Here is a 27,497-nt window from a genome sequence, read left to right on the forward strand (position 1 = left end):
TTCCCATATTTCTTTTAGAACAGAGGGTATGTGTGCTCAGTTGCTAAGTCGTGTCTGACTCTGAGACCCCATTGACTAGCCCTCCAGGCTCCTCTGTCCATGGCATTTCCCAGGCAAGGATACTGGAGTGGGTTGCCATTTCCTTCTCCAGAACAGAGGGAATAAATGTCTGACATAGCTACATGTTCACATCTCTGAGACATTACACTCACTGGTGGCTAGCGAAGTTGCATAATGCTACCAACCAAAAAGTAAAATTGGGTTTCCCACCATCTTTTTAGTATTGCCTTACACATTGTAGAAAATTACTCTTTCTCTAAGGCATAGCATTCTCAACTATTTGCAGAGGATTTAATGCTTTACTCTCTCTGGCTCCCATTATCAGCCCTTTAATGTTACCCTAACCTGGGATAGAAATTTTCCGTGTGACTAGTGGCCATGCTCTATGAGACCAACTGAATGCTTTAAATGATAGTTTTAAAAATTGCCTCCTAGTGAATTCCCATTTCAAGTAATAATAAGCAATATATTGAGTGCTCATTTAGAGCATTGTTAACGTCTTTACTTATACGATGTCTAGCAGAATGCAATTTCTCCCTTACACAAAAGAAGAGGGATCTTTACATGACTATTCCTATATAATAGAGCTAAAGTCTGACCCTGTAATGTTTTCCCCATTTTCAATTTAAGGGAGATGGAGACACATTTCTTCCTGTCTCTTGTTTACTGTTCTGAGGTATTACAGATGGCTACTGTATTGGGTATAATAATTTTGCCTGGATTTTTAACTGAGCGAGTTTGAGAGCCAAGGAACAAAATGTGATGTTTTCAAACTCCAGCTTCGTTTATACTGTAACTTTCACAAAGCATCTCCTTAAAAGTCCTGTCCTTGTACAAAATGCATCAAAGAGACGGTGGAGGCTGGGAAATTTTTGAGGTTGAATTTGGATTTGCATCTTCAAGGGTCTCTTTGAGCCCGAAGTCTGAGGTGCCAGAGACTGCCCTGTCCTCCCTCCTTCTACCGGCTTCACTCTCCTGGGTCCTTTTGCCTTTTCCTCCCCCCACCCCACTTGGGTGGGTTTTTTTTTTTTTTTTCCGTTCTTTATGAGGTTCCCACACATTGTGGCATGTACCTTCGAAAATACACGAGCGACCTAGTTGTAACTGCGTGTGAGCATCCTATGGTGAGGATGTAATGAAAAAGATCTTGCTTTAAAAGCGATAATTAAGATTCAGTCTTCGGTTTTTTCTTCCTATTTTTCTAGTTAAGTGTGGAGGTTTTATTTTTGTTAGCATGTGTTCCCTTGTCCTTTTACATGTATTTAGGAAAGCCACAACTCTCTTTCTTGTTCTTCTTGCTTCCGTTCTCTTATTAGTTGAGCAATGTGTTATGTTTCCCCTTTTCCTTCTCTATGTCCCCGATTCCCGCCTCATCCCCCTGTCAGAGCATCTATCAACGTGGTGTCGATCACAGCTGCGGCGGCTTCTCTTTCATCTTCTTCCCACTGCCAGAGAGGGAGGGAGAGGGAGAGGCGGAAAAGAGGTGGGGGAAGAGACTGGCGGAGGAAGGAGGGGGGTGGGTGGGAAGGGAACAAGAGAAGAGACACTTAGATGATGAAGTTAAACCGTTGGGGCAGAGTTTCTTGTCAATTTCACGCGAGCAAAGCGTGCCTCTCGTGGGTTACAAGAAACGCCGGGTCCTTCCATCCCTAGCCAAGTTGCCTGAATCTTCCCCCTAGGCGCGCGCGCGCACACACACACACCCCAACACCCCCCCCCCCCCCAAACCTAGGACTCGTCCTACAGGCTCTGGGAAAAGAAAAAAAAGTCCTCAATCACCACCTCCTTCTCGCTGTCCCCCACCCCCCCAGCGGGCAGCCAAGGAGAGCTGGAGGCGGGGGAGGGGAAGGGGAGGAGAAGCGACGCAAGTGGGCAGCTTTTCAGCGCCGGCGAGGCGCGGGAGGAGGAGAGGCGGCGGGGAGGCGCAGCCGCTCACCTGCGGGGCAGGGCGCGGAGGAGGGACCAGGCTGCGCGCTCCGAGGCGGCGGAGGAGCTGGGGCGCATCCGCACACCCGCACGCGGCCAATCTCCGGGCGTCTCCCACCCCCGGCTGGGGGAACCGGAGGGGCACAGCTCTTTGACAAGCGGCCCGGCGGAGGCGTGGAGAGCGGCGAGCAAAAGAGCGAGCGAGCCAGACTGAAGAAACTCGAGCCGGGAACAAAGAGGAGTCGGGGTGTGTGTGTGTGAGTGTGTGTGTGCCGGCTCCAGCTCCCGGCAGAATCTTTTGGGTCCGAGGTCCCTGCTCTGACGCCCGGAGACCCAGTAGTACCCTCCACTACCGACTCCCTGCGCTCGCCGGCACAAACTTTATTCTTGGCAAACTTCTTCTCTTTCTCTTCCCCTCCTCCTCCGCCCCCCACCTTCTCCTCCGGCAGATTGAATGCGCCTGGAGAAGGAAAAGCGAAGCGAAAGGGAAGGAAATAAGAAGCTTTGAAACGGACATCTCCAACCCGGGTGGCTTTTTTTTTTTTTTTTAAACCCTCCAGGAAGTGGACATTTCATTATCTTCTGATTCTCCTTACACCGTCTCTACTGGGGTAAACGGGGCCGTTTTGCCCAGCTCGCTCCTTTCCTCGGGAAACAAACTCCTGGATCGTCATCCAGGGAAGCTAAGGTGGAGAGATCTGCGAAGAGTCGTGCCGACAGACCCTCCCCTGCACTTTGGAGAGTCGAATCTCCTCCAGAACCGGCGTCCTCCGCGCGCAGACCCCGGAGACGCCGGGGGCGTGGGGCGGCCGCCCTGGCAGCCTAGCCAAGCGCGGGGCACAGACGCCCCCAGAGGCGCCGGCCGCCGCGGCCCTCGCCGCCCTGTGTTGTTCGGCCTCGGGGACGGGCGCCGGCATCGGTCTCCGCCGAGTGGGAAGGCGCGGGCGGCCACCGGGGCTCGGGTGCCGCTGCAGCAGCTCCGGCTGCCGGCCGCCAGCCCGGCGCACTCCAGCCTGGCTTCCGCCCTCTCTCCTCCCTGACGCATCCTTCCAGTTCTCCTTTTCCTCTCCCCCTTTTCGTCGATCCCTTCTCTTTCCTGCTGTTGCCTGGGGTGCTCCCCCCGCGGAGCGGAGATTACACAGTGGTCGGGATGCCCCAACTCTCCGGGGCAGGCGGCGGCGGTGGGGGGGACCCGGAACTCTGCGCCACGGACGAGATGATCCCCTTCAAGGACGAGGGCGATCCTCAGAAGGAGAAGATCTTCGCCGAGATCAGTCACCCTGAAGAGGAAGGAGACTTAGCCGACATCAAGTCTTCCTTGGTCAACGAATCCGAAATCATCCCGGCGAGCAACGGACACGAGGTGAGCTGGCCGCTGCCTCATCCCTGAGAGGCGTGCCGGGTCCCGGGGAAGAACCGAGGGAGGAAGGGAGGGAAGGTGCCGGGCAGCCCGGGCTCGAGGGTCCCGGGTGGGTCTGCTGGGAGCGGGATGGGGGGTGGCTGGGCTTCTGGTCGGCGTTCTTCCTGTGTGTGCGGTGGAGGGGTGTGCAGGGAAGCGTCCAAGTGTATATCAGTTTTGGCGTTCGGTGACTAAACCGTTGGTTTGCGGCCAGGAGAACCTGCCTTTAACCCATGACGTTTCGCCTTCGGCCTTTTTGGTGGGGTTCAGAGGGTGCGGTGCATTAAGGCGAGGATGTCTGAACAGCGCTCCTGAGAAGTTCTTCCGTAGGACGGAAAACAAAGTGCACCCGCTATCTCGGTAGATGTCTCTGCAAAAGTGCGTACACCACCAGAGCCTTAGGTACAGACGAGCAGAGCCGCAGGGAGAGAGGAAGGGGTGGCGGGCGTGGGCAGGGTACAGGCGGGGCCGGCCCAACCGTCGCCGAGCGGGGCTCGCGCGGGGCCGGCCCGCGGAGGGGGCGCGCGCCCGGGCGGCGGGGGCGGTGCGGGGCCGGGTCCTCGCGGCCGCCGGGCCAGCTGCCGGAGCCGTGGGCGAGCCGAGCTGAGCCACCCCGGGAGGGCTCTCGCACTACCGGCCGCAAGGCTGGTTTTCCCCATCCATCGCCACTTAAAGGGGGAAAAAAGCACGCTTATGTTTGGGCCCGAATCAGGCCTTAAATCTATACAGAAGAGCGACTCAGAGAGAGGCAGCGGAAGCCAGGGCACCCACTCAGGGGAGGGTGGAAAGCGCTTATCAGATCTCTTGGCCCGCTGCGGGCGATAGCGTTGGTAACCCGAGTAGAGTAAATAGAGACACGTGGGTGCTGGCGAGAGCGAGCCGCGAGCGGGACCTCGCGGAAGGGCTATTTCAGGCCTCGCGGAGAGCTTCAGAAGTGGGGGAGGCGGATGGACCCTGATACCCGACACTCCACTGGCCACCGTTGTTCAACAACTGGGAGACGCTTTGGAGGAAATCCGGTAGAAAAGTCCTGACACTCAATGGTTTCACCAACGCTTTTTCCCTCCAAAGAAATTTGGAGGGTATATTCTTTTTCCTTAAATGGCATCCTTCTGCCCCCAAAAAGAAAGCCTGTGGTTTTGGGGGCGGAGACATTTTGTGTTTTAAACAGCAAGTTTAAGAGCACTTCAGAATTACCTTCTTTATCCCAATGGCAGGGGTGAGTAACGCGTTTTGGAAGGCCCAGGGCCTGGGTCCTAAGGAAAACATTGGGGTGTTCTCTCTCCCCTGAATCTTTCATCTCAACATGCCAACTTAAGGGGGAAACTGGGGTTGCCCAGAGCATACCTAACTCCACTTAAAAGATTTGTGACTGTGTATTGGGCGGGGAGAGGAGGTCACTGGGAGGACACATGTCCAAGGAACCAAATAGCCTCCGAAACACTTGAGGCCAAACTCGTATTTGTAGAACAGCCTTTTCAAATTTCTACCCTTTTTCCTTGCCCTTCCTTTTTTCTATAAATAAATTTGCCACCCACTTCACATTTTCTACATGTTTTTGCCTTGGAGAGAAGGGCGCTGCGTTTGAAGCCCCAGAACTCCGGTATTAGGGCTCTGTTAATCTTTGCTGGTGGTAAGTGGGCTTGGGGCAGACCCAGGGAAGATGGTGAAGGGGTAATACCACCGATTTGCACGTGGTTGAGTCTGGGTGGATGGTGGTTACCAGAACTGATATTAGCTGGGCTACCTTTTAGATGTCTGTAGCTCGACTCTCAAGTTTTCCTCCCTTTAACCACAGAATAGTTCACTTTTCTCTTGTAAGCTCGCACTGACAGCCATGGTAGCTTAGGAGCAGTGGGGCTCCTGCTGTAATTGGTTTGGGACAATTGCCTAAGACCCCCACTTGTAAGTCATGGGCTTGTTTTTATTTAAAATGCCATTTTCAGTTGCAAAATGATATTTCAGCCTGCTTTTAATCAGCTCTGACTGAAGTAAACAGTGGTTGAAGAAGCTATCAAAATGATCAACCCCCGTAACTGAAATTCCTATCATATTAGGCATCCAAGTAGTCTTGATGTATTTTAGTAAACAGTGATCAGAACAGCACGTGGATTGTTGACAAGTTCGTTTCAGTTGTTACTGTCATCTGTAGTTTCTAGTACCATAGAGGTAGTTTTCAGGAACACATTGAAAAGATTTCCCAGGACTCAGTCCTAGCCTGTCCTCTTAGATTAATAAAACAGGTAGATTGAGTTGCACCTAATGCCCCTCTTTTGAGTTACCAGTGGATACGCACTTATATCATTATTGTCACAAACTCTAAAGCAGTTTTCTTTCTTTTGGGGGTGGGGATTTGTGCTGGTAGGTGGCCAGACAAGGACAAACCTCTCAGGAGTCCTACCATGACAAGGCCAGAGAACATCCTGATGATGGTAAGATGCTATTCTGCTTCTCCCAACTTTATCATTTAACATGTACAGTTTGTGAATACTGGTACATTTTGCTATTGTTATTTGCATCCAAGAAACTCGAAGCATATGTAATAAGATTGTGCCCGTTGTTTGAGCAAAATGGTAAAGAAAACCCAGAAAACTTATTGCTTACCTGTAATACATATTTCCATAATTATAAAACTGAATGAGTTAAGGGCCTTTGAATTTCCTTTGGCTTCCAGATTCTTTATAGAAGAGAAGTGTCTATAATGAGTTTTTCTCTTTTCCTCATTTTACCTAATATTCTAATTGTCATCTTTAGTATTTTTTCATGCATTTTTACAAAGAGTGACAGTCTACACAGATTTATTTTCCAACAAGATTAGTTTCAGGTGGGACTCGTTTGTTTGCTGTTTCTTGTTTTAGCGAGAAGGCAGGCACTATATGTGCAGACTAAATATAGCTCGATAAAGAAGAATCTAATGTGTAAAAATATAACACTTTAATCTTAAAATTAATAATTATGTATTTGAAACGTGATAGATTTTCTCCCCATTTCTGATTCTTGCTCAAAACTGTAAAAATTCTGCATTTTTTTTTTTTTTTTTTGGGACTTAAGGAGAACTCCTTGTGACTTTAAAAGAATCTGTGATTTGTAGGGTTCCCTTGTTGAACAGCCTGCATTTCTGTGCTCCTTTAATTACTTACAATTGGCCTGACCAGAATGAAGGGTTCGCACATACATGTTAGCCAGGGGAAGAAGGGAAGAGAACTATAATATCAAGCTTCCTTCTGAGCTACAAAGTAGATACACAGATAAAAGGGGAGAAATGTATACACTGAACACACACATGCAAACACACTTTTCTTTGGCAGTGTGATATATATGTAGCAAATAAAGTCTCCTGGAATTAATCCTTCATAAATTTGGGTAGTTGCCCATATACTAGATACAACTTGCTCCGTCAGTAAAATCTAGAAAATTTCCAGAAATCCAGAAGTACAGGTAGAATTTTTGAGTTTGCCTATAAAGAGGAGCATAACTTTTAAGTGTATAAATATACATGTGTGTGTATAGCTGAATAGCCTAATGTATTTATATTATAGCTTTGTATGCCTTTTTTCATGTGTCTATTTCTTAGTCCAGTTTGTTAGTATTAGAGCAAATTAAGTTAGATGGATAACACTTATTTTTGTAAAAACACCAGTCAGCAGTGGAAGTAAATTGAACCACATGTTTTTAAAACATCTGGTTCACTGCTAAGCCATTTAAGAGAGTAAATACTGTCAATCTAAAATAGAGCATAATAAACCAGTTATAATATTTTGTAAACAAATTTTTTATGTAAGGCCTAATTTATAATAGAACTATTAACTTTTCAATGAAAAATACAGTGATATAAAAGGAAGTCAAAGCATCACTGATTGTTCTTTGCCTTCTCTTAGGAAAGCATCCAGATGGAGGTCTCTACAATAAGGGACCCTCTTACTCGAGTTATTCTGGATACATAATGATGCCAAATATGAATAATGACCCATATATGTCAAATGGATCTCTTTCTCCACCCATCCCGAGAACAGTGAGTAACATGCTGATGTTGCAAATTATTTTTAGAAGTGCAAATTAATTTGTATTTTTGGCAAAATGTTTTTTTAAACTCACCGGAAATGCTTCCATTATATATGACCAGTTGTTGCTAAATAAGACATGCTATAAGGAATGGCTTCCTTAAAATGGTGCTACTTTTTGATGTTTTGACCTTCGAATATTAGCTTTTGGTTTATTGGTTAAGATGAATAAAAAAACAGATCATGAGCTATCATGATATCAAGTGAATTTAAATCAACAAACCCATGATTTTGTGAGTATTATGCTTTCTACTCTGATGAGAGAGAGAAATTGATTTAATCTTTCAATTAACTAAGTGGTCTATGGCTTTCACTGCCGGTAAGCTATGTAGAATCAGAATTCCTTTGGCTCACTTGGAGCTGAACATTGGGAATGTTACTTCAGCTTTTAAAACAGTGTCTCATTTTATTGTGTTAGCTAATGTTTCTTTAAAATCCGTTTAGGTGTAGGGGAGCAATGAGCTATTTTTACTTTATTGTCTATTGCTAAGAAGTATCTCTTGAAAATAACTCTTAATGAAATTTTTTTTTTTAATGTGGTGGCTCAGTTAACTTTTCAGTTCTAAAAATGGGGAGGCATTATGACTGCCTTACATATTATGCTTAACATGTAAACCTCAATTTATATAGTAAGAAAACATCTAAAGGGTAACTTGTGTGGTATGTGGATGTGAAATGGAGTTCTCCCTGAGGTTCATCTCTTTGGAGGTGGTGGTGGATTGTTACTGATCCATCAATATATTTACCTTCTTTCTGGCCTCACTCTCCCTGTACCATCCAAACCCCAATGAAAACCATGTATGTTTGGGTCTTGGGGATGATGTTTCAGTCTAACTGGCCCTCCTGTGAGTCAAATCTAGGATCATAAAATGGAACCTGTATCTTTGCCTTGTTAGCCCAGTGCTTTCACCAAGTGAAAAGAAAAATCAGTGGAAGACATCTGGGGCAAGTACTGTCGCTGATATCTCAGTGGACAGAATCTGGGAACCATGAGATATACCAAAGTAGAAAAGAGAAATATTTCCTAATCAGTCATGAACAAATAAAAAGAGTATTTGTGGTTATCTTGATTATCTGTGGCCCTCAGCTGTTCAAGAGATAGATCTAGGAAATATACCCACTTTTGGGGGGGGCACTGTGATTTAAAAGTTATTTTTTTTCCCACGAATTTCAAAAAGATATTTGACCTCTTAAGTAGGGAATAAGATTTTTCCAATTTTCACATAGAAGCTAAAATGGAGATCTAGGAAATCTTATGATGGTTGTTATAGAAAATAGTGATTTCACATTTTATTTTAAAAGGCTTTTCAAATATTTAATGATAGAAATGTGTGTGTGGTACATATGACTCTCTTACCTAAAAAGTGAATGAACTAATAAAAGCAAATACAGTTTTTAACATTTAGAGACCACCCAAATAAATGCTTCTGAGTTTTAAAGTTTGATGGAGACTTTGTTTCTGTTGAATTAAATATGCTTACATATCAGATAATTTAAAGTTGGGCTATTTTTTTCTTGATGTTTTGAAGGGGTGGGGGAAGGAGACTATATTTTAGATAAGAAATAATTGAAGATTTCTGCTGAAGGCTTTTTAGAATAACAAATAATCTTTCCCACAAATCAAACTATAGTCTCTGACTTGGTAACAATAGAAAAAAGCCACTAAAATAATCTTACACTTTTAGGCTGTGAACACAGTTAGTGCTTAATAAGTATTTGTGGAATTTATTCTTCAGTTCAGCCAGTTGTCCTTTCAAGGCAATAATTTTTTAAAAGTCAATATAATAAAAATCTATTGTTATTTATGCTATTCCCAAGAATATTGAAAATTAAGCTGCTCTTCCTCTTTAAACCAGCCTTTTCCCCTAGCCCCTTAGTATACTAATCATTTTAAATTGATAGAATGGAAAGTATTTATTGTTAGTGTATATATTAAAATTTTGAAGTCAGTGAATTGAACAGTCATTCATTGTTTAGGAAAGATTTGTGGCCAGGATAAATGTTGGGGGTAGAGTGGAGGAAAGGGGTGTGGTTAGGAAACAGTTACCTTACCCTCCTATCTGCTGCTTTGCTTTATTCTGTTCCATTTTAGAACACATTTATTTTAGGCACCCTTTCTTGCCAATATTCTGCAGTTCGCCCAGTTCCAGAAGCTTTGCAGTTTTAACCACAAGACTATGTTCAATTTTTCTCTTTTAGGGTCCAGCCGAAGTGGGTCGCAGTCTTGGGTTTTTAATTCGTAACAGCTGTTTTTAATGCTGAGTCCCAAAGCACTTTAACCGGAAGGCACCCCCTCCTCTTCACCCAAGCCACACTCTGCCTCTTGCTCTTTAGCTCTGTTCTTGGCAGGACTGAGTGTGTAGCGGACATCCACAGCGCTAGGTTTTGCATCTAGAGTGTCAGGAGCAGAGTGACCGTTTGTGTTTGGACTCAGGGTGGGAGCTGTCCCTTGTCAGCCCTGTTGCTTGGATTTGCATTACAAACAACCCCTTGTTTACTGTATCTGCTGCCCTCAGGTGTTAGGATTAGAAAAACATCTGGGGTTGAGGGAAAACCCAACTGCCCCTTCCTTCCCCACACAGAATCTTCTGTTTATTTGTAACCTTAGATAATCCAGAGAATACCAGCCATGGCCAACTGGCATGCACAGGAGTGTTTGTGCTGGTAGCTCATTTTAACAATTCTATATGCATTTGCTCTTTTTAAGACAAACGCTGACATGCATGTGCTCACACAGCCCTTACTCATGACCTAAATACAGAGTTACCTGCACAGGAGAACCACTTTTGCCATTCAAGCTTTTTTTTTCCCCCCATCTGAAGGAAAATTTTAATTGGCTAATTACATCCTTCCAGAACTGGAATTCTTAGAGGTGTGTCTATACTAGAAGTCTTGTGAATGGGTGTCTCATAGAATTTTAAATAAGAATTCTTGTTCAGATAAATCGGGCGGGCCTAGCAAGAAAGCAACCTATAATGATAACATGTTTGGTGTCAGTGTGAGTTCTTAAAGCACAGTAAACCTTGGCTTGGGATGGTCATTTTCAAGGAGTGTGAGAAGATGCGGTAGCCTCTTAAATATTTCGAACAAGGGCCCTGGAGAGTTTATTAAAAGCATACTCCCAAGACCTCCTTTCTCTGCGTCTCATCTGTGAAAGCCCTGGGAGGCCAATGGCGATGTATTCGAAGGGAAGACATATTTGGTTGCCTCCTTGCTGGGTCCGGACCCTGGTGGTGCCTGAAAAACAGTGAGCTTGGCTGCCTTTACATAGTGAAAGTTCCCACTGGCCTCAGGCACTGTGGTTATGCGTCTTAGGTGTCAAACTTCCATTTGTCCCTCAAGCAACCCAAGTGTTTAACACCTCTGAAGAGAAACGTCTCGGTTCTCTTCAGCTGCTCAGGGAAGGAGCAGCAGCAGACGTAGTGCAGGAAGCGACAGCAAACGTCGCTGCTCGGCTCCCACCAACCGCAGCGACACCTGGTCAGGACAGTGTTGCTGACTGCACCGTTGGCTCTGTGATCTTTCTCAGGATGGCTTTTCAGGTGGGAAGAGAAGATGTCTGTGTTTGAATTTCGTCATCTTTTCATATTTTTAGTAGATTTATTTTTCTTATTTTTGCTCTTAAAATGCTTCAGGGTTCTTTTATAATTATTTTGAGCAACTCACTTCTATAGTATGGTTTTTACCTGGAGGGGGCCAACATTTGACGTCTAATGAGCAGAATTATCCCTCTCAGAACTTTGTCTTAACCTGCCCCCACCAGCCTCCGCCCATGTTTGTGTTTGCTTACAGTTAAAATTAGATTTTTGTCATTGTTCACATCTGGAATTAAAGAACTAAGTGAACATGTCAGATCAGTAAGGTAACACCCATCCGTCCATCACACTACTGCATAGCTTTGAAAATAACACAGAAATAGTCGTCAATAGGAAGACAATGACTTATTAACTCAGTTCAGAGAGACTCTGGCTCATGTTTTCAGCAGAATTTTTCACATTGCTTAAGGAGCTACCTCATGTGACTTACTGATTAGTTATTTAAAATTTTCTACTATAAGTTGTCTACTTTTTGAAGGTAAGTATATGAAATTTTCCTCTTTACCTTAAGTGCAGGAGAAGTTAAGTTTTAGAAAGTGTATTCTCAGATTTGAATGCGATCTCAAGAGAATATGTGGGAAAGCTCCCCAAAGCCCCAAACTCTTCTGTGATTCATCTTAATTGTACTGCTACACTCAGAATAATTGGGAGTGATTACCATTCCCCCTTCAGATAATTTAGGTATCTTCGGACTGAATGGCATGCTAATTCAAGTGTCCCAGGTGCCATGCTGACGTGACCTTTCAGGAGCTGATATTACCTTGCATGACTGGTACGGCAGAAGTGTGATCCTTAGTCAGATAGGTTTTTTCGAAATGATCCTTGAAATTTCTTGTTCATTCATAAAGGCATGAGAACAACCCAGTTTCACTAAAACAAGACTATTAAGCCAACTTGCAGAAAATCTTGCTCTTTGAAGTTCCCCTCCCCCTGCCCACATGCAGGTCCTCAGCTTGGTCTCATCAATCCCATTATTTTGATCCATTTCTGTCTTGCAGAAAGACTCATGTAATTCTAACAGGACAGAGTAAGGACCTCATAAATGGCTCTATCTGGACTTCAACTTGTTAGCTCACGTGTATTCTTCATAATAACAACTGAGAAATTTTTTACAACTTTTGAGTCTTGTTTTTAACTAATCCTGTTCTTTAGGCAGAACTGTTTTTGGTGTATGTGACTGACATTTTTTTAGCAATGGGATCATTCCATTTCTCTCTGACTCCCCTTGTTCCTCACTTACATATTATAGATAGAATTTTATAAAACTGGTTTCCCTTTGATTTCAAGATAAACTTGAAATTTAAAGAGAAAATATGCCAGCACTGTCCTTGGGCCAGCAGATAAGCACATATGTTTGATTCCGAGGCAGAAGTATTAGAACTCAGCATTATGTAGGTAGGTGCTGCTGTTGTGGAACTGAATGTTTTTTTAAAGAAGATACTGATTTCAAGCTTGCATCTTAAAGTTATCACTTAAGTGATCATGCCAGACTGATCCAATCTGTAGAAAGCTAATATTGTAGCAATTGAGAGACTTGGTAATGCTTTGTAATGTCCCAGCAGGTCCTTACTCACTTTTTTTTTAAACTCTCAGCTTTATATAACCAAAGACACACTCTCAAACACTTCATTTAGGCCTCAGTTCTTAAGAGATTTTAGCTATATGTATTGTACCAGTCATTGGACTTTATTTAAATAATTTAAAAAATATATTTTAGATTGATGATCACTTTTTAAACATTAATTGTGACCTTATGAAGTTCCTGTAGGAACTGTCAACTCTGCTATATGAGGGGTGGATAAAGGAAAGGTGCTATAATTTAAACAGAGGAGTGGCTCTAGCGCAGTTTTAATTTTCTTTTATTATTGTCAGCTTCTATTTGAAATAGTTACCAAAACTGTTAAAAGCTGACACACAAAAGTATTTTTATAAGTCCTTTTTAAAAAAATCCTGAAAAGAAAAAATCCTGAGCATTTATGCAATAAAGCCTATCCAACTGCAAATGATAATTGATCAGTTAATCAGAGATTACTGATGAACTTTGAGATAGTTATGTGTTAGGAAAGCACAGAATAGATACTTCAGTAGATTTGCTGAATAAATAACATACTAGAAAATTTTCATGTATGATTTTCAGATATGCCAAAGGATCTGTCTTTATTCAACCAAATCCTATGTGAAAATCTGAAGATGTCCACTAAATAATCCTTAGTATTTTATTTTTTTACTTTTTTTGATTTGTTGCATCAGTGGGAAAAAAAAAAACATTTACACCATGTCTTTAATGAAGAAGTCAGAGTCATTGCTTACAGAATGTCAGGTTTCCAAGTAATAGCTGAAAACAGTCAGCTGGAGAGCTCCCTGCTAGAGTGAAAAAGAATGGGACTGGGTCCTCATTTGAGGACTGATCCTGAGACTTAGGTCCTGGAAACCTAATTGAACAAAAAGAGATGATGGAAATGCTTTTTTTCAGAAGGGTACTTGAGACGGAAATAAAGTCATAATAAAAAGAAAACTATCTTCAATTATGTTGCAGTATCATATGGTTAAGGCTTCTCAATTCATTTTTATTCTTTCCTAGATAGAAAGGATATTTCTTTTTTCAGTAACACTTGATGTATTTTGAGACACTAAAATATTCTGCATGTATTTTCTAAATACATGCAGTAGCATCAGTGCTGACTTTCCTAGACCACTATGTGTTGTAAATTGATTATATCCTTTGGCAATATGGAGAGCAAAATTTTTGAGTTCTTATTAGGTGGAGTTAGGCAGTCCCTTGTGAAGGCTGAGCCTGTGGAGGAGGGAAGTCGTGGGCAAGATGTCAACAGATTTGGGGTCTAGTCCCATGTCCATCACTCTCCAAGAGCCTTGGACCTCTGTCAGCCTTTGCTTCCTTGTTTATCATGAGGCATATTAATGTCTGGCATGCTTACCTTATGTGATTGATGTGCAGTTCAGATGGCACAGACCTGCAAAAGCACTCAGTTTTCTGGCTAAGGAAGCAACACACAAGTCTCATCCCAGCCTGGTAGGAATCCTGCCACAAAAGGTGCTCCTGAGAAAGGCGAGAAATTTTTGTTTCTTACCGTGTCACCATGCTGACCTGGAATCTGGATGACTGGGCAAAGGCCTTACAATAACCTTAAGAAAATATCTGTGTAAATAAAAGTTTTGGGGAGACAGCTTTCTTCTCTTGGGCTCTTCTTTCTCTCCTAGTTGTTAGGGGAGCACCCTTTCTTCTACTAAGGGAATGAGATGCATGAGGGAGCAGATTTCTAAATTAAAGATTTGTTAAAATTCTTACATCCTTCTAATATTTGATATGAAATTGCCAGATGACTCTTAAGTCCTTGGGTTGGGGTAATAATTGATTTTTATTTAGGAGACTTTTTTCCCCTTAATCCTTTAAGAGCTGGGTTTCTTCTCCCCGCTGCGAACAATCTATAGAGAGGAGATTTAAGAAAGTCTTGTGAATGTAGAGGATGACAGGCGAGTTATTTTTCTTTTACCTTCGAGGTTTCTTCTGACTTAAGTCTTTCTTGCTTTCCTGGCACCTAAAAAAATCAGGTCCAAGGGGATAGGCTGGCCAGGCAGCAAGGAGAAATCAGTGCTTTTCTTGTCTCATTGGAAAATTCCAGCTTCCATCCTTTCAAGACTTTTCTTTTTCTCTCAGTAAAATTCAGTGAATGTTAAATATATATCAATGTAGAGTTAGCTTTCTTCAATTTTAAACATTACATATTATACCTTGTAATAATTATGAACACATAGCATCTTGGCACTCTAGCTCACATGACTTGGACCAAGGGAAAAACGTATTGTGATCTTATCTCAAGTGTGTCAAACTTTGTCTTAGACTCCAAAACTTAGATTTTTTTTTTTTAAAGTCTGAAACAAAACCAGCAGTACCAAAGTAAAAATTTTTACCAAAGTGAAAAATGTTTACTGTTTACTACAACTGAGCTAACCAGCTAAGTAGCTGACAGGGTTAGGAAAAGAATCAAGTCTCCAAGACATTGCTTGAATTGGTTTTTATTCAATTTTTTGGTATAAGTAAAAAGTTTAAAATTAAAACTTAAATCTTTTGAAAGGGAAAACAATTAACTGTTTTGTTCTTTTTTTTAAACTACTACCATGTGCCAGGTACTGAGCTAGGCAATTTACACAAATGAAAACTGTGGCTGGGTGTAGTAATCTCCATGCTAAAGATAACAGCCCATCGTTAGGGGCAGCAGTAACCTGCTTCAGTTTAGTAAGCAATGGAGTCATGGCTCTTCCCTTTTTAATGTCTGAAGACTTGTTAATTGTCATTTAAAATAACCAACCATTATTGCCTTTCGGAACATAAAACACTGATTAAATGATTCATATGTTGATGAAAATATAAAACCCAAAATTATTACTTTGAAGATTTTGTTGGCAATTTCTTTTCAGTAATGCTTAGCTATTTTTTATGAAAATAAAAAGAAAATACTTTCATTTAAAAAAGCAATACACTGGAAAACTCAGATGACCAAAAAGAATAAAAAATACTAAATTCCTAGGATCCTGCTGTCAGAGATGGTCGTTCTTAAAGCTCACCATGCAGCCTTTTAGACCTCTTCCTGTGCACATTTAGAAATACATGTAAACATGTATAAATATATGTTATATACTCATGGCCATGGAAACATAATATACAATTTTTTTTCTGCTTGTTTTCCCACCAATATATAGTGGATATCTTTTTTACTCTCTGTAACAACATTTTTAATGATGCCTAATGTATTGCCTAATTTATTTACTCAGTCTTTTGTTGGTAAGACATTTAGATAGTATCACTTTATTTTTACCTCTATCTTAAGCAACATTTGATGGAATGCATGTTTTCTAAGTATGTCTTTGCACACTTTCTGTTTCTTTGAAATGAATTACTAGAAGTGGAATTGTAGAGTCAAAGGCAATGCACCTTTTTAAGTGAGGGAGGGGGGTAACCCAACAATGCAATTTAACCCTAAAAAAATTTGAAGTCAGTATTTAAAAGTATTATTAGATTACATTCACGTTTGGTTATGGTTGATGTTTTGAGGCCTTCTTCCAGTCAAGAATCAGTCCAACAGTAGACAAGGAGTTGGACAGATGGGGAGCAGAATATGAGCTTCATTATTAATCCGACTGGAGAAAGTGGCCTGAACCATGACACAAGCTTGTACTTCCTTTAACTTCCCCATGTGGAACACCATTAAGTCACAGGCCTCCCCAACAGGGGCAGGGAATTTACCTTCAGTAGAACTGGAGACCAGAACTGTTGGGGCAAGCTGGCCCCAAGAGAGAACAAAGGGTCAGTCTGTCCTTGCTCCGTTCTTTCTCCAAATCACCAGATGTGAGTCGCTCTCCCGTGTGGAAAGTGAATGAGGGTGCGGGAGAGACAAAGGCTACAGCTGCTGCTGAGAAGCAGAAGTTACTACTTGATGCGCCAAGCTTTAGGAGGAGGGGATAATGAGAGCGTGGTTATCCCCTGAGGCATGATCACTGATCAGACTGATGGCCAAGGCCAGTAGTGGTGAGATGCGTGCATACACAGAGCACTGCTGTTGGAGGCAGAAAAATTGAGATCTCGGTGTCTGCTGCTTCCTCTCTGAACCTTGGTTTCTCAACCTGTAACATAGACTGCCACTTCTTCTATTGACACTGATATACTCTGCATTAGTAATAGTGTTTATGGAAGGCAGGCCAACTGCATCTGAGTTTACTGGTGTTCTTATTAAAAAGGCAAATATGTAGGCCCCTCTGCAAATGTCCTGAACCAGAGGCTGCAGGTGGGCCATGCACATGCACTTTAACCCAGGTACTTTAGCAATTCTTACCTAAAGGTTTGGAAAAATAACGACCAGGCAGACTTTGAGTAATTTAACTGACGTTCAGATATCCTGAGTGACTTGTGCAAGGTCTCACACCTAGGCAGCAGTCAGGCACCTTGGCCCCAAAGCTCACTTGTCTCCACTCAGCCCTATCCCTCACGGAGACCGCTGGCGCTCTGCACATGGAGACCTCAGGGGGTTTCTGTCTTTCCTCCACTGACTGCAGAATGAAACCCACGTTCTTTAGCATGCTTTTCAAAGCTTTCTGCAGTCTGGGCTCATCTGCCTTTCAAGCCTTGCCTCCTTACCCTGCAGCTTGTGATTAAGCTACATTTCTACACCTGCATCCTATCACTTTCCCAAATCCCTGTCTTTGGGTTGTTATAGCTTGCTCTCCCTGGAATGCCCTGTTTTCGCGTCCTACCAGCATAGTCTTGTTCATCCCTGAAGATCTGGGCTACATGGCATCTCCTCCAGGACGCTCCTCCTGATTTCACCACCAGGTGAGACTTAGTGCCGTCTTCTGGCATTCTCCCACAGAACCTTCTTCATAACTGTTGTCACTGCTTACAATCGTTGGCTCTGTGTCCGTCTCACTCACTGTTAATTCCTTTAGGTAGGGAGCTTTTCTTACTCATCTCTGTGCTCACAACCAGTTATACGACTTGGCACAGAGCATGTTACTCCACAGATATTTGTGGAATGTATACAGCAAAACTTTTTAAAATGCATTAATGTAGAGCATTAATAGCAGATATCAATCTATATTTAAATAGAGATCCTTTAACAAAATAAAGACTAATACGGAATCACAAACCTGAAATTGAGCTTAGAAATGATCTGAATATGAAGTATATAGTCCATTTACTAGACATCAGCTGTTAGTTTTGAGTATTTAGTAAGCGTCAGGACCTGTTCTGAGCACTTACTGTATATTAGGTGATTTAATCTTCACAGTAACCCTGTGACATCCCGAATATCCCTATTTTACAGATGAGGAAACTGAGGCATAGGGATTATACAAGTGGTTAAAGGACTGCTGTAAAACTAGACCAAGAAATGCTCGGTCAGATAAAGTAGGTAATTGGGCAGGATCACACAGCTAGTAAGTAGTGGTACCATGCTTAAGACCAGACTTTGACGCTAATTGCAGCGTGCTTTCTGCAACTTCAGCTATCACTGCCATCACTGGTACTCAGAAGATGCTAGATGATTGTTGAATCAATGTATTTCTCATCAGGAAGCTGTAAAAGATTTTTAACCTATTTATTGTTTAAGTATCTCAGTTGTGTCTGACTCTTTGTGACCCCGTGGACTGCAACATGCCAGGCTTTCCTATCCTTCACCATCTCCCAGAGCTTGTTCAAACTCATGTCCACTGGGTCAGTGATGCCATCCAACCATCTCATCCTCTGTTGCCCCTTTCTCCTGCCTTCTAGCTTTCCCAGCATCAGGATTTTTCCCATGAGTCGACTCTTCCATCAAGTGGTCGAAGTATTGGAGCTTCAGCATCAGTCCTTCCGATGAATATTCAGGGTTGATTTCCTCTAGGATTGACTGGTTTGATCTCCTTGCTGTCCAAGGGATTCTTCAAGAGTCTTCTCCAGCACCACAGTTCGAAGGCATCAATTCTTTGGAACTCAGCCCTTTTTATTGTCCAGTTCTCACATTCTACATGACTACCGGAAAAACTATAGCTTTCACTACATAGATCTTTGTAGGCAAAATAATGTCTCTGCTTTTTAATATGCTGTCTAGGTTTGTCATTGCTTTTTTTTTTTCAAGGATCAAGCATCTTTTAATTCTGTGGTGGCAGTCACCATCTGCAGTGATTTTGGAGCCCAGGAAAATAGTGTCTCACTGTTTCCATTGTTTCCCTATCTATTTGCCATGAAGTGATGGGACCAGATGCCATGATCTTAGTTTTCTGAATGTTGAGTTTTAAGCCAGCTTTTTCATCTCCTCTTTCACCTTCATCAAGAGACTCTTTAATTCCTCTTCGCTTTCTACTGTAAGGCTGGTGTCATCTGCTTATATGAGGTTATCGATATTTCTTCCGGTAATCTTGATTCCAGCTTGTGCTTCATCCAGCCCGGCGTTTCTCATGATGTACTCTGCATGTGAGTTAAATAAGCAGGGTGACAATATACAGCCTTGACTACTACTTTCCCGATTTTGAACCAGTCCATTGTTCCATGTGAGGTTCTAAATGTTGTTTCTTGATCTGCATACAGGTTTCTCAGGAGGCAGGTTAGGTAGTCTGGTATTTCCATATCTTTAAGAATTTTCCACAGTTTATTGTGATCTACACAGTCAAAGGTTAGAGTAGTCAATGAAACAGAAGTAGATGTTTTTCTGGAATTCTCTAGCTTTTTCTGTTATCCAACGGATATTGTCAATTTGATCTCTGGTTCCTCTGCCTTTTCTAAATCCAGCTTGAACATCTGGAAGTTCTTGGTTCATGTACTGTTGAGCCTAGCTTGGAGGATTTTGAGCATTACCTTGCTAGCATGGGAGATGAGTGCAATTGTGCAGTAGTTTGAGCATTCTTTGGCATTTCCCTTCTTTGGGATTGGAATGAAAACGGATCTTTTCCAGTCCTGTGGCCACTGCTGAGTCTTCCAAATTTGCTGCATATTGAGTGCAACACTTTAACCTATAGGGGGTTTGTGAACATAAAAAAATGTATGAAATTATAAATGTCTTTAACATTATTTGTGGTAGTAATAACTGTGGTGTGAGTAAAAAACACAGAGTTTAAGGCAGTAAGTTAGATGCAGTGAAGGGAGGGGAAACTGGAGGAGATACAAAACAGATGGAGAAAGTTCTAGCCTGATGATATAGGGGCAGTGTTAGTGGAAACAATAAATTTAGAAAGAGGAGCAAGTTTTAGGACAGACGTACATGAGTTTGACTTAAGGACTATTCTGTGTTTTCTCTTCTGTGTTAGGAAAACAAAAAAATTAACCCATATCTGCAACCCAACATTTTACATTATGGACATCATTTTGGTCTATAATTTATTTAAGTCAGCCATGCCTCACAAGTATCACTTCACTGCCCTCTAATGCTGCCTGAACCTTGTTTAGAAGCCTTTGTGTGATTATAAAAAATAGAAGTGCATATTGACCACAGGTCAGGAGAGGAATAGTATTAATATACTACCGTATAATACCTAATGAATTCACTTTACCTGCATTTTTCTAACTAAATGCTCTATATCATTATGAAAGGAACACTACCAGTCTACCTGTCTTTTCATTCAGGATAGTGACACACACAGAGGTTACATTGTTTACTCTAGTCTCAGAGTTTAGTAAGTGGTAGAACTTGGATTCAAAGCCACATAGCCCTGATTTAGAAGCTGGGACCCATTTTATAAACTAGATCCTCCCTCTGAAAAATAATCTTTCAGTTCAGTTCAGTCGCTCAGTCGTGTCCGACTCTTTGCGACCTCATGAATTGCAGCACGCCATGCCTCCCTGTCCATCACCAACTCCTAGAGTTTACTCAATCTCATGCCCATCGAGTCGGTGATGCCACCCAGCCATCTCATCCTCTGTCGTCCCCTTCTCCTCCTGCCCCCAATCCCTCCCACCATCAGGGTCTTTTCCAATGAGTCAACTGTTCGCATGAGGTGGCCAAAGTACTGGAGTTTCAGCTTCAGCATCAGTCCTTCCAATGAACACCCAGGACTGATCTTTAGGATGGACTGGTTGGATCTCCTTGCAGTCCAAGGGACTCTCAAGCATCTTCTCCAATACCACAGTTCAAAAGCATCAATTTTTTGGTTTAGTCAGTGTCAATAAATTATGTTGAAGATTAAAAGCGTCTGTTATATTTTTATTTTATTAAACAATGTAAATGGTTCGGCTCTAGTGGTGGCTTAAATAAGTTCTCAGAATACTTGAAAATTGTCTTCTGGTTTATTCAACACATAATCATTTAATTGCTCAATGTGTTCTTGAAAATTCCCAGGAAATATTTGTTTCTTGGGTGTATCAGCCACATTTTGATAAATGCTTAATTTTTATGGGAATATCTGTTGCTCAATTCTGGGGTCCCAGAGTTCACAAATCTTAAGGACTCAATAGATTAATCAATTAGCAGTGTGGCCAGAGGTTTTGTCATTTTTGGAATTTCCTTGGTGAATGATGTGCTACTTACTCCATAAGAACTGAGTATTACAGGCAAAAATCTTCTGCCAAAGAGTGTTCTTTGCACAATAAGCAATTAAAATGTGGTATGTGCTTTGTTTCTAGTAGCTGTTTGTGGTGATTTTTGTGGTATCAGGATATTAGGTTAAGTAAGAGAAATTAGCTTAGAAGTAACTGGAATTGTGATCATTCCTGAGAAGTTACAACAGTGGGTTTCTTTTAAAAAAAAAAGAAGAAGAAATCTTTTTTGGTAAGAAGATAATTATTAGAAACAATCTTCTTTCTCTCAAAAGGAAATGTCTTTGTTGTTGTTTTAAGGTAATATATATTTGTTTTAAGTTAGGGGAAAATTCATCAAAGAACAGAAAAAAAATGCAAGTGCCTGTATTTCTGTCACTCATACAATGGTTTCATTTATGTTTTTCTTAAAATTTTATTTCTCCAACTCTACCTATAATAGAAGTTTTTAAAATAAGAGGGCCTATAAGGTTACTGTTAAAATTTTTCATTAAAATATGTTGTTGCTCATCTTCCCATATGAATAAGTAAAGATCTATATCATCATCTATAGTCATGGCTGGATACTATCCAGTTATAAGAGTATTTTAGTTTATTGATTTCATCCTCAATTATGGGTGCTTTTTGTTTTTCTTATTTTGAACAATGCTAAAATGAAACCTTGTTAAAAATACATATTTATAATCTATTTTTATGTTATATAGAATTAAATTATAGAAATAAGTCTATTTAAATAGACTTCAGATAAATATGTTTTCGCATATTTATGTTTATCTGAGTCACTGGATCATATCTTTCTTGATTTATGCGAGCTTTTTATATATAAATATATATAAATATATATAGCTCAGCAGGTAAAGATTTTGCCTGCAGTGGAGGAGACAGAGGAGACCTGGGTTCAATCCCTGGGTTGAGAAGATCCCTTGGAAAAGGAAATGGTGACTACTCCATTATTCTTGTCTGAAAAATCCCATGGACAGAGAAGTCTGGTGGGCTATAGCCCAGTGGGTCACAAAAAGTCTGACATAACTAAGCAACTAACACATGTTTATATATAAAGCATATTAACCATTTTGATAACAAGAAAATGCTTTCCAGCATTAGCTTGGCTCATTTCATGTAATTTATTTCAGAAGAAACGATCCTCTTTTGACTCTTGTAGGATGGTACAGTAACCAGAGAAAACATTTTATTTCCTTTCACTATCAGAAGAAGTTACCTGTTGTAGCAGTCTTTGAATTAACCCTCAAGTTTAGGGTTAAACGAGTTTCCTGGTAGGATGAAGACAAACACTAAAGAATGATTATTTGAGGAATGATTTCTCATTCATCTCATAAATATTCATTGAAGGTACTTATTTTGAAAGTCATTGTGCTGAGCCCCATTGTTAGTATATGACAGCAGTTCCTGAAGACAGTAGTTTTTGTATGTGCCAGCCTTTCTTGATCTGCTTTCAGTTCAGTATAGACCATCTGAAGTATGGTAGAGAATATTTTATTAACTTGTTTTAAAATGGTTATGGAGTTAGTTCTATTTGGGTTAGGCCAGGAAAGTTGCTTTAATAAACACTTTTTTAAATTAAAAGGTTATGCATAGTAAGTAATCTAAGACTACTTAAGAAATCAATGATTTATAGAGCATTTTGTTGTATTTATTTTTAACGTAAAATAAGTTAGAACATCTGTCAAAAAGCATTTTAAATTGGCAAGTTTATCAACATTGCTGCCAAGGTAACTGATGGTTGGTAAGAATGAAGCCTAGGAGTTCGACCTCCTCTTCAGTTGTTGGTACTGTGTCTGTTTCATTAGCACCATCCCCAGAAACCTTTACATTCACTCTGTGTACTCTCTAAGACATTTTAAAGAGTTATTTTCGGACTTGACCACAATTAGAGTTAGGGAAGCAGGATCTCAGAAAGGCAGACAAGTTTACATTTGCTTATATCATGTAGGGCTAAGATCTTAACACATGCCTTGGATCTTGAATGCCTGAACCCAAATCCAGGATCAGCTACTTGCTGGCTGTCCAGTGGGAAAATTACTTTTACCTCTCTGTTTCTGTTTCTTTACTCTCAGTTTGAAGATTTTCCTAATAGTTGGGAACACAGCAGGAAACTATTGCTTTGAAAATGATGTTACTTAGTTATCACATATAGGAAATATTGGTCAAAATCCTGGCAAGTACTCACTACCTTCTAGGAATAGGTATCAGGATATATCTGTAAATTATAGGCCTGGGGATGTTTGTTTTCATGTCTTCCATACTATTTATGAAATAATTCTAAACTAAAACCACATTTAAATAATGTAAGATCTTATTAACTAGATTTTTGAGGCAGTCTCATGTATCTAATTGGGGAAATTAGAGATTAAATTTTTCAAAAGGAATTATTTCCTACCAAGATGGAAAGAGCAAGAAAAATGTGACATTTATCCTACAATTGAGAAACTGGCTCATAATTCAGGGACATGTGAGGTGTGTATGTAATGTTTATTGGTTATCTGAATGGTTTCTGAATACAGTAATGTGTATGCAATGAGGAATTCGAAAATAGTTGGCTGCTTGTGGAAAAATAAATTTTAAAAGGCTTTTAAGTTTTTCTTTAAGTTCTGCTGTTGTTAATTTAATGGGAACTGGGTGGGGGTGGTATTGACAAGAAGTTAGGCAAGGCACTTACTGGCTACTGGTCTTTGAAGGAGTTCCTAACACTTTCGAGTCTTGGTTATCTTGTCTAGAAGTGGTAACGAGTAGGGCTGCATGGCCTGAGCGGGGCATGGTCGCATCCGTGTGCTTTCTTTGTCTGAAAGCCCCTGGGCTTCTGGGTGCCAGAGCCCTGAGCTACATCATATTTACATCTCTCTCTTGCATTGCTTTATCAATATTGAAAGCATCAGAACTGACATCAGTGCTTTGGCAAAGGAGTTTTTCTGCTCTCGGAGCACAGTAAGGTCTGATGGTATGAGAATTGGAGAAAACTGACCCAGTGCTGCTTTTGCCTGCCTCTGGGAAGGCATCCTGTTGTCCATTAGTAAGTTCTGGGGGCACCCCCGGTGCAGACTGACCATACAAATAAGATTCGGGCATCTAATTTGGATAGTGCCATGCAGTTGAGTTGCTGATTGTTAAAGGTCTGCCTTCAGAGAAGCAACTCATACCTCTTTCTGCGTTTCCTTTTCTCACAACCCAATATATTCCTAGAATTCCTTGCCCACGATTATCACCCAGACACTGCATTTCACAAGCAAGCATTTTGTCATTTTAAAGTCACAGGGTAGCCCTGTGGACAAGGATTAAGCCACACAGCACTTTGAAGCAGGGAGAACGTGTCTGGGAGGGTTTTATCCTCTACTTCTTTTTTTTAAATTGGGGAGGAGGAATTTATTCATGTATTTAGGATTTATTCAATGATTATTTATTCTAAATAGCTTTAGTGAGATGTAATTCATGTGCTGTACAATTCAGCCATTTGAAGGGTACAGTTAATGGTTTTTAACATATTCACAGATGTGTGTGATCATCACCACAGTCAGTTTTAGAGCATTCTCATCACCGCAGAAAGTAATCCCACACCCTTCAGCTGTCACAACCCATCTCCCTATTCCCTTACCCCACCACCCCAGGTCTGAGCAACCAGTTAATCTTGTTTTTTTTTTTTTTTTTGGTCTCAATAGATTTCTCTGTTTGGTACATTTTATAAGAATGGAATCATAATAGGCAGTCCTTTGTCACTTGCTTCTTTGACTTAGAAGAGTATTTTTAAGGTTCATTCATGTTGTAGCATGTTACCACTACTTCATTCCTTTTACCCTCTGGCTCTTCATGGCTGAATCTCACCTTACAGAGGTTGTATACTTTCTCTTACACAGGTTTGAGCATCAGTACAGAGAGAAGGTGAGTTGGGTTAGTCTGTTTGGGGAAGGAGGAAAGGTAGTCAGTTGATATTACAGATATATGTAAATATATATAAATATAAATCAGATATATATATATATATACACACATATATACATCAGTGATGAGAGAATATTTTTGATTGCAGATCCAAATCACTTAAAACGTTTGACCACTATGTAATTATTTATGAATTACACACCTAAATTACACATTTATCTAATAACTCAGAGTATACACTTAGGGCACTGTTTATAGTCATTGATGGAAGCTGAAAATACTTCTTTCAAATAAAATAACCTCTAATTATTTTGGTTAGCTTCTTGTTACATCTCATCATAGATTTTAGCACTAAGGCAGGCTCTTAAAGAGTTGTTATCAGAAGTAAGGTAACTGTCAGCTTTGCCATTTCCTTGAGTTTCCTTGTGCTTTCATTATTAGCATCTTGAGTGCACTTGGTACTCTTGCCCATCTGACATTCAGAATACATGCAGGCCTTTTCTGAGACAGTCTGTATATTAAAAATATTTTGTAAAGCTTCAGTGCTTTAATATAAATGTGAGTGTTGACATTGTGATGTTTTCTTCCTGCATCTCAATGGCTGATGCTGTGTTCTCTTCTTGTACTACATTGTGGCCCACTGTTCTAGACTGGTGGGAAAAGTAAAGGGAAGCTATATTCCTGTTTGAGCCAATGAGATATTTCTGACAAGCTGGCTGCTGGGTTTCCTGTGAAGGTTTTTTTATGAGACCGGCAGATTCTGCACACATGTGGAAAAAAAAAAAGTCCTCCTCCTTTTGGCCTGTTGGGGAGGTTCTTTTCTGTGTAGGTCACTTGCAGATGGCTCAGAATCCCCTGGGCTTGCTGCACCCTGGGTGGGGGGATGAGGCTGTGTGTAACTCCGCCGTAGCCCCACTAAGTTTCCTCATTGGTGGTGGTGCTTCGTGCCAGCCGGGCAAGATCTCCTGCTTGTCCCCGTGGCCCTGCCCTCTGGCAGCCCTGTGGGAATCCCGCTGCCTTCCCAGAGATTAGATGTCTGTGCTGGGCTGTTTGCTATTTTAAACCAAAAATGTACAGTGTGTGCAAGTGATGAAACCGCTTGAAAAGAAAGCCCTCTGCTATCTGAGACAGTTCTCAGTCATTCCCAAGCACATTGGAAGCTGGGCACCATCCAAACCTTGACATATTGATGTGGCTCTCAGTGGTAGATCTCTCTGCTAGTCCCCAGAGGACATGCCCGATAAGAAACTGATCATTTGACTCGGACGAGGCAGGGAGGCCGTTTGAAATCCTCTCGGTATAAGACTGTTTCTTCAGAACAAGTTTGTGACCAGCTTTGTTCTTCATTGAAGAAATACCCAAAGTAAATGGCCTTAAACTGTTGAAAGAATTTAGGTTGGAAGAATTACTTCAGAGGGAGGGATTAATAAACACTGGAATGGTTTATCAAGGGAAAAGCATAGAATCTGATTATTGAAAGGTTTTAAGCATAAATGTTTGTCTGAAGCGATTTAAATGCCTCACCTGGAGGGATCCAGACGGTGGGCTGTGCCTCTTCCTCCTGGGCCTCACCCACCTTGCCTCCCCCACTCTTCACCTCTGAGGCAGTTGTATTTTCTTTTCTGTCAGCAGCATGCAAACCCTCCAGGTCCTCCAAGAGATTATAGTCCTTCCTGAAGGGAAAAATAAATAGGCCAGCGTATAGATTATGCTATATAACGAGTCTCCTGTGTGTTATTACAGTGTTGTCACCCCAATTCTCAATTATGGCAGTTTTTGCTGAGGGGCAGTCTTAGGAGTGTGTGAGCCCCCGGCTCCTGAGATTCCCCGGCTCTCGGTGCGTCTCTGCTTAGCCACGAGGTGCCTCTCTGAAGGCTGCTGCTAGATCATCTCACATCCTGTTCAGGTGACTGAAATTCTGAAATTCAAGTTTTCTCTGAAGAGAGCCTTGAAGAATATTGGACTCACTAGAAAGAGCCTAGGAAAAGTAGGGTGCCTGGCCCTGAGCAAGGGTCTGGGTTCAGTTAGCCTGCGGTGACTGTCCCTCAGGTATGAATGAGAAGTGGGGCATGCTTCCAGTGGCTATTTGGCTTGATTGTTTGCTGGAGAAGGCCAATGATAGAATCATAAAAGAAATGATTTTTCCTGATAATCAGAAATTAGACTGGGGCCTTGGGGTCTAGAAAATGTAATAAGATTATTAGGAATGCAACATAGAAAAAATAACTGGAACTTACATCTGGCAATATCTGAAAATGATAAAATTCAGGAAAGATAGCATTTTTCCAAGAGAAAAAGCTCTATATTTTGAAATGTCATTATTCATGTTTTCTTGCTGAACTTTGTTGTTGCAATTCTAAGTTCATTTAGTTTGTACCCCTTTCCCAAGCACAAAACCAAACAAAAAATAAACTCCAAATAAAACAAGGATCAGAACTGTAACCCAGTAAACTGAGGTAGAATTTTCCAATTCAACAAAGTTTCATACAAATTTTTCAGAGAAGATTTACAGTTAGGGACCTTACAACCATGCCTGTTGATTCAAA

The 27,497-nt window shown here is 41.3% G+C and overlaps 1 protein-coding gene across 8 annotated transcripts in view; it reads left to right on the forward strand.

The window, feature by feature from the left end:
- The first annotated feature begins 1,979 nt into the window (after nucleotides 1-1,979).
- LEF1 (lymphoid enhancer binding factor 1) overlaps nucleotides 1,980-27,497 on the forward strand; it is a 119,957-nt gene continuing 94,439 nt past the window's right edge. For 2 of the 8 annotated variants that reach the window (XM_020901951.2, XM_020901952.2), the window contains exons 1-3: nucleotides 1,980-3,349; nucleotides 5,751-5,817; nucleotides 7,264-7,397. In XM_020901951.2, coding sequence (XP_020757610.1) covers nucleotides 3,137-3,349; nucleotides 5,751-5,817; nucleotides 7,264-7,397 — 414 coding nt within the window. In that variant the 5' untranslated portion in view covers nucleotides 1,980-3,136. Of the gene's footprint in view, nucleotides 3,350-3,944; nucleotides 4,605-5,750; nucleotides 5,818-7,263; nucleotides 7,398-27,497 lie in introns of those variants that run through there. The other 6 variants (XM_070452231.1, XM_070452234.1, XM_070452236.1 and 3 more) reach the window with 4 other exon arrangements.

The sequence above is a fragment of the Odocoileus virginianus genome, chromosome 21 (assembly GCF_023699985.2).
Source record: "Odocoileus virginianus isolate 20LAN1187 ecotype Illinois chromosome 21, Ovbor_1.2, whole genome shotgun sequence".
NCBI classification, from domain to species: Eukaryota; Metazoa; Chordata; class Mammalia; order Artiodactyla; family Cervidae; genus Odocoileus; species Odocoileus virginianus.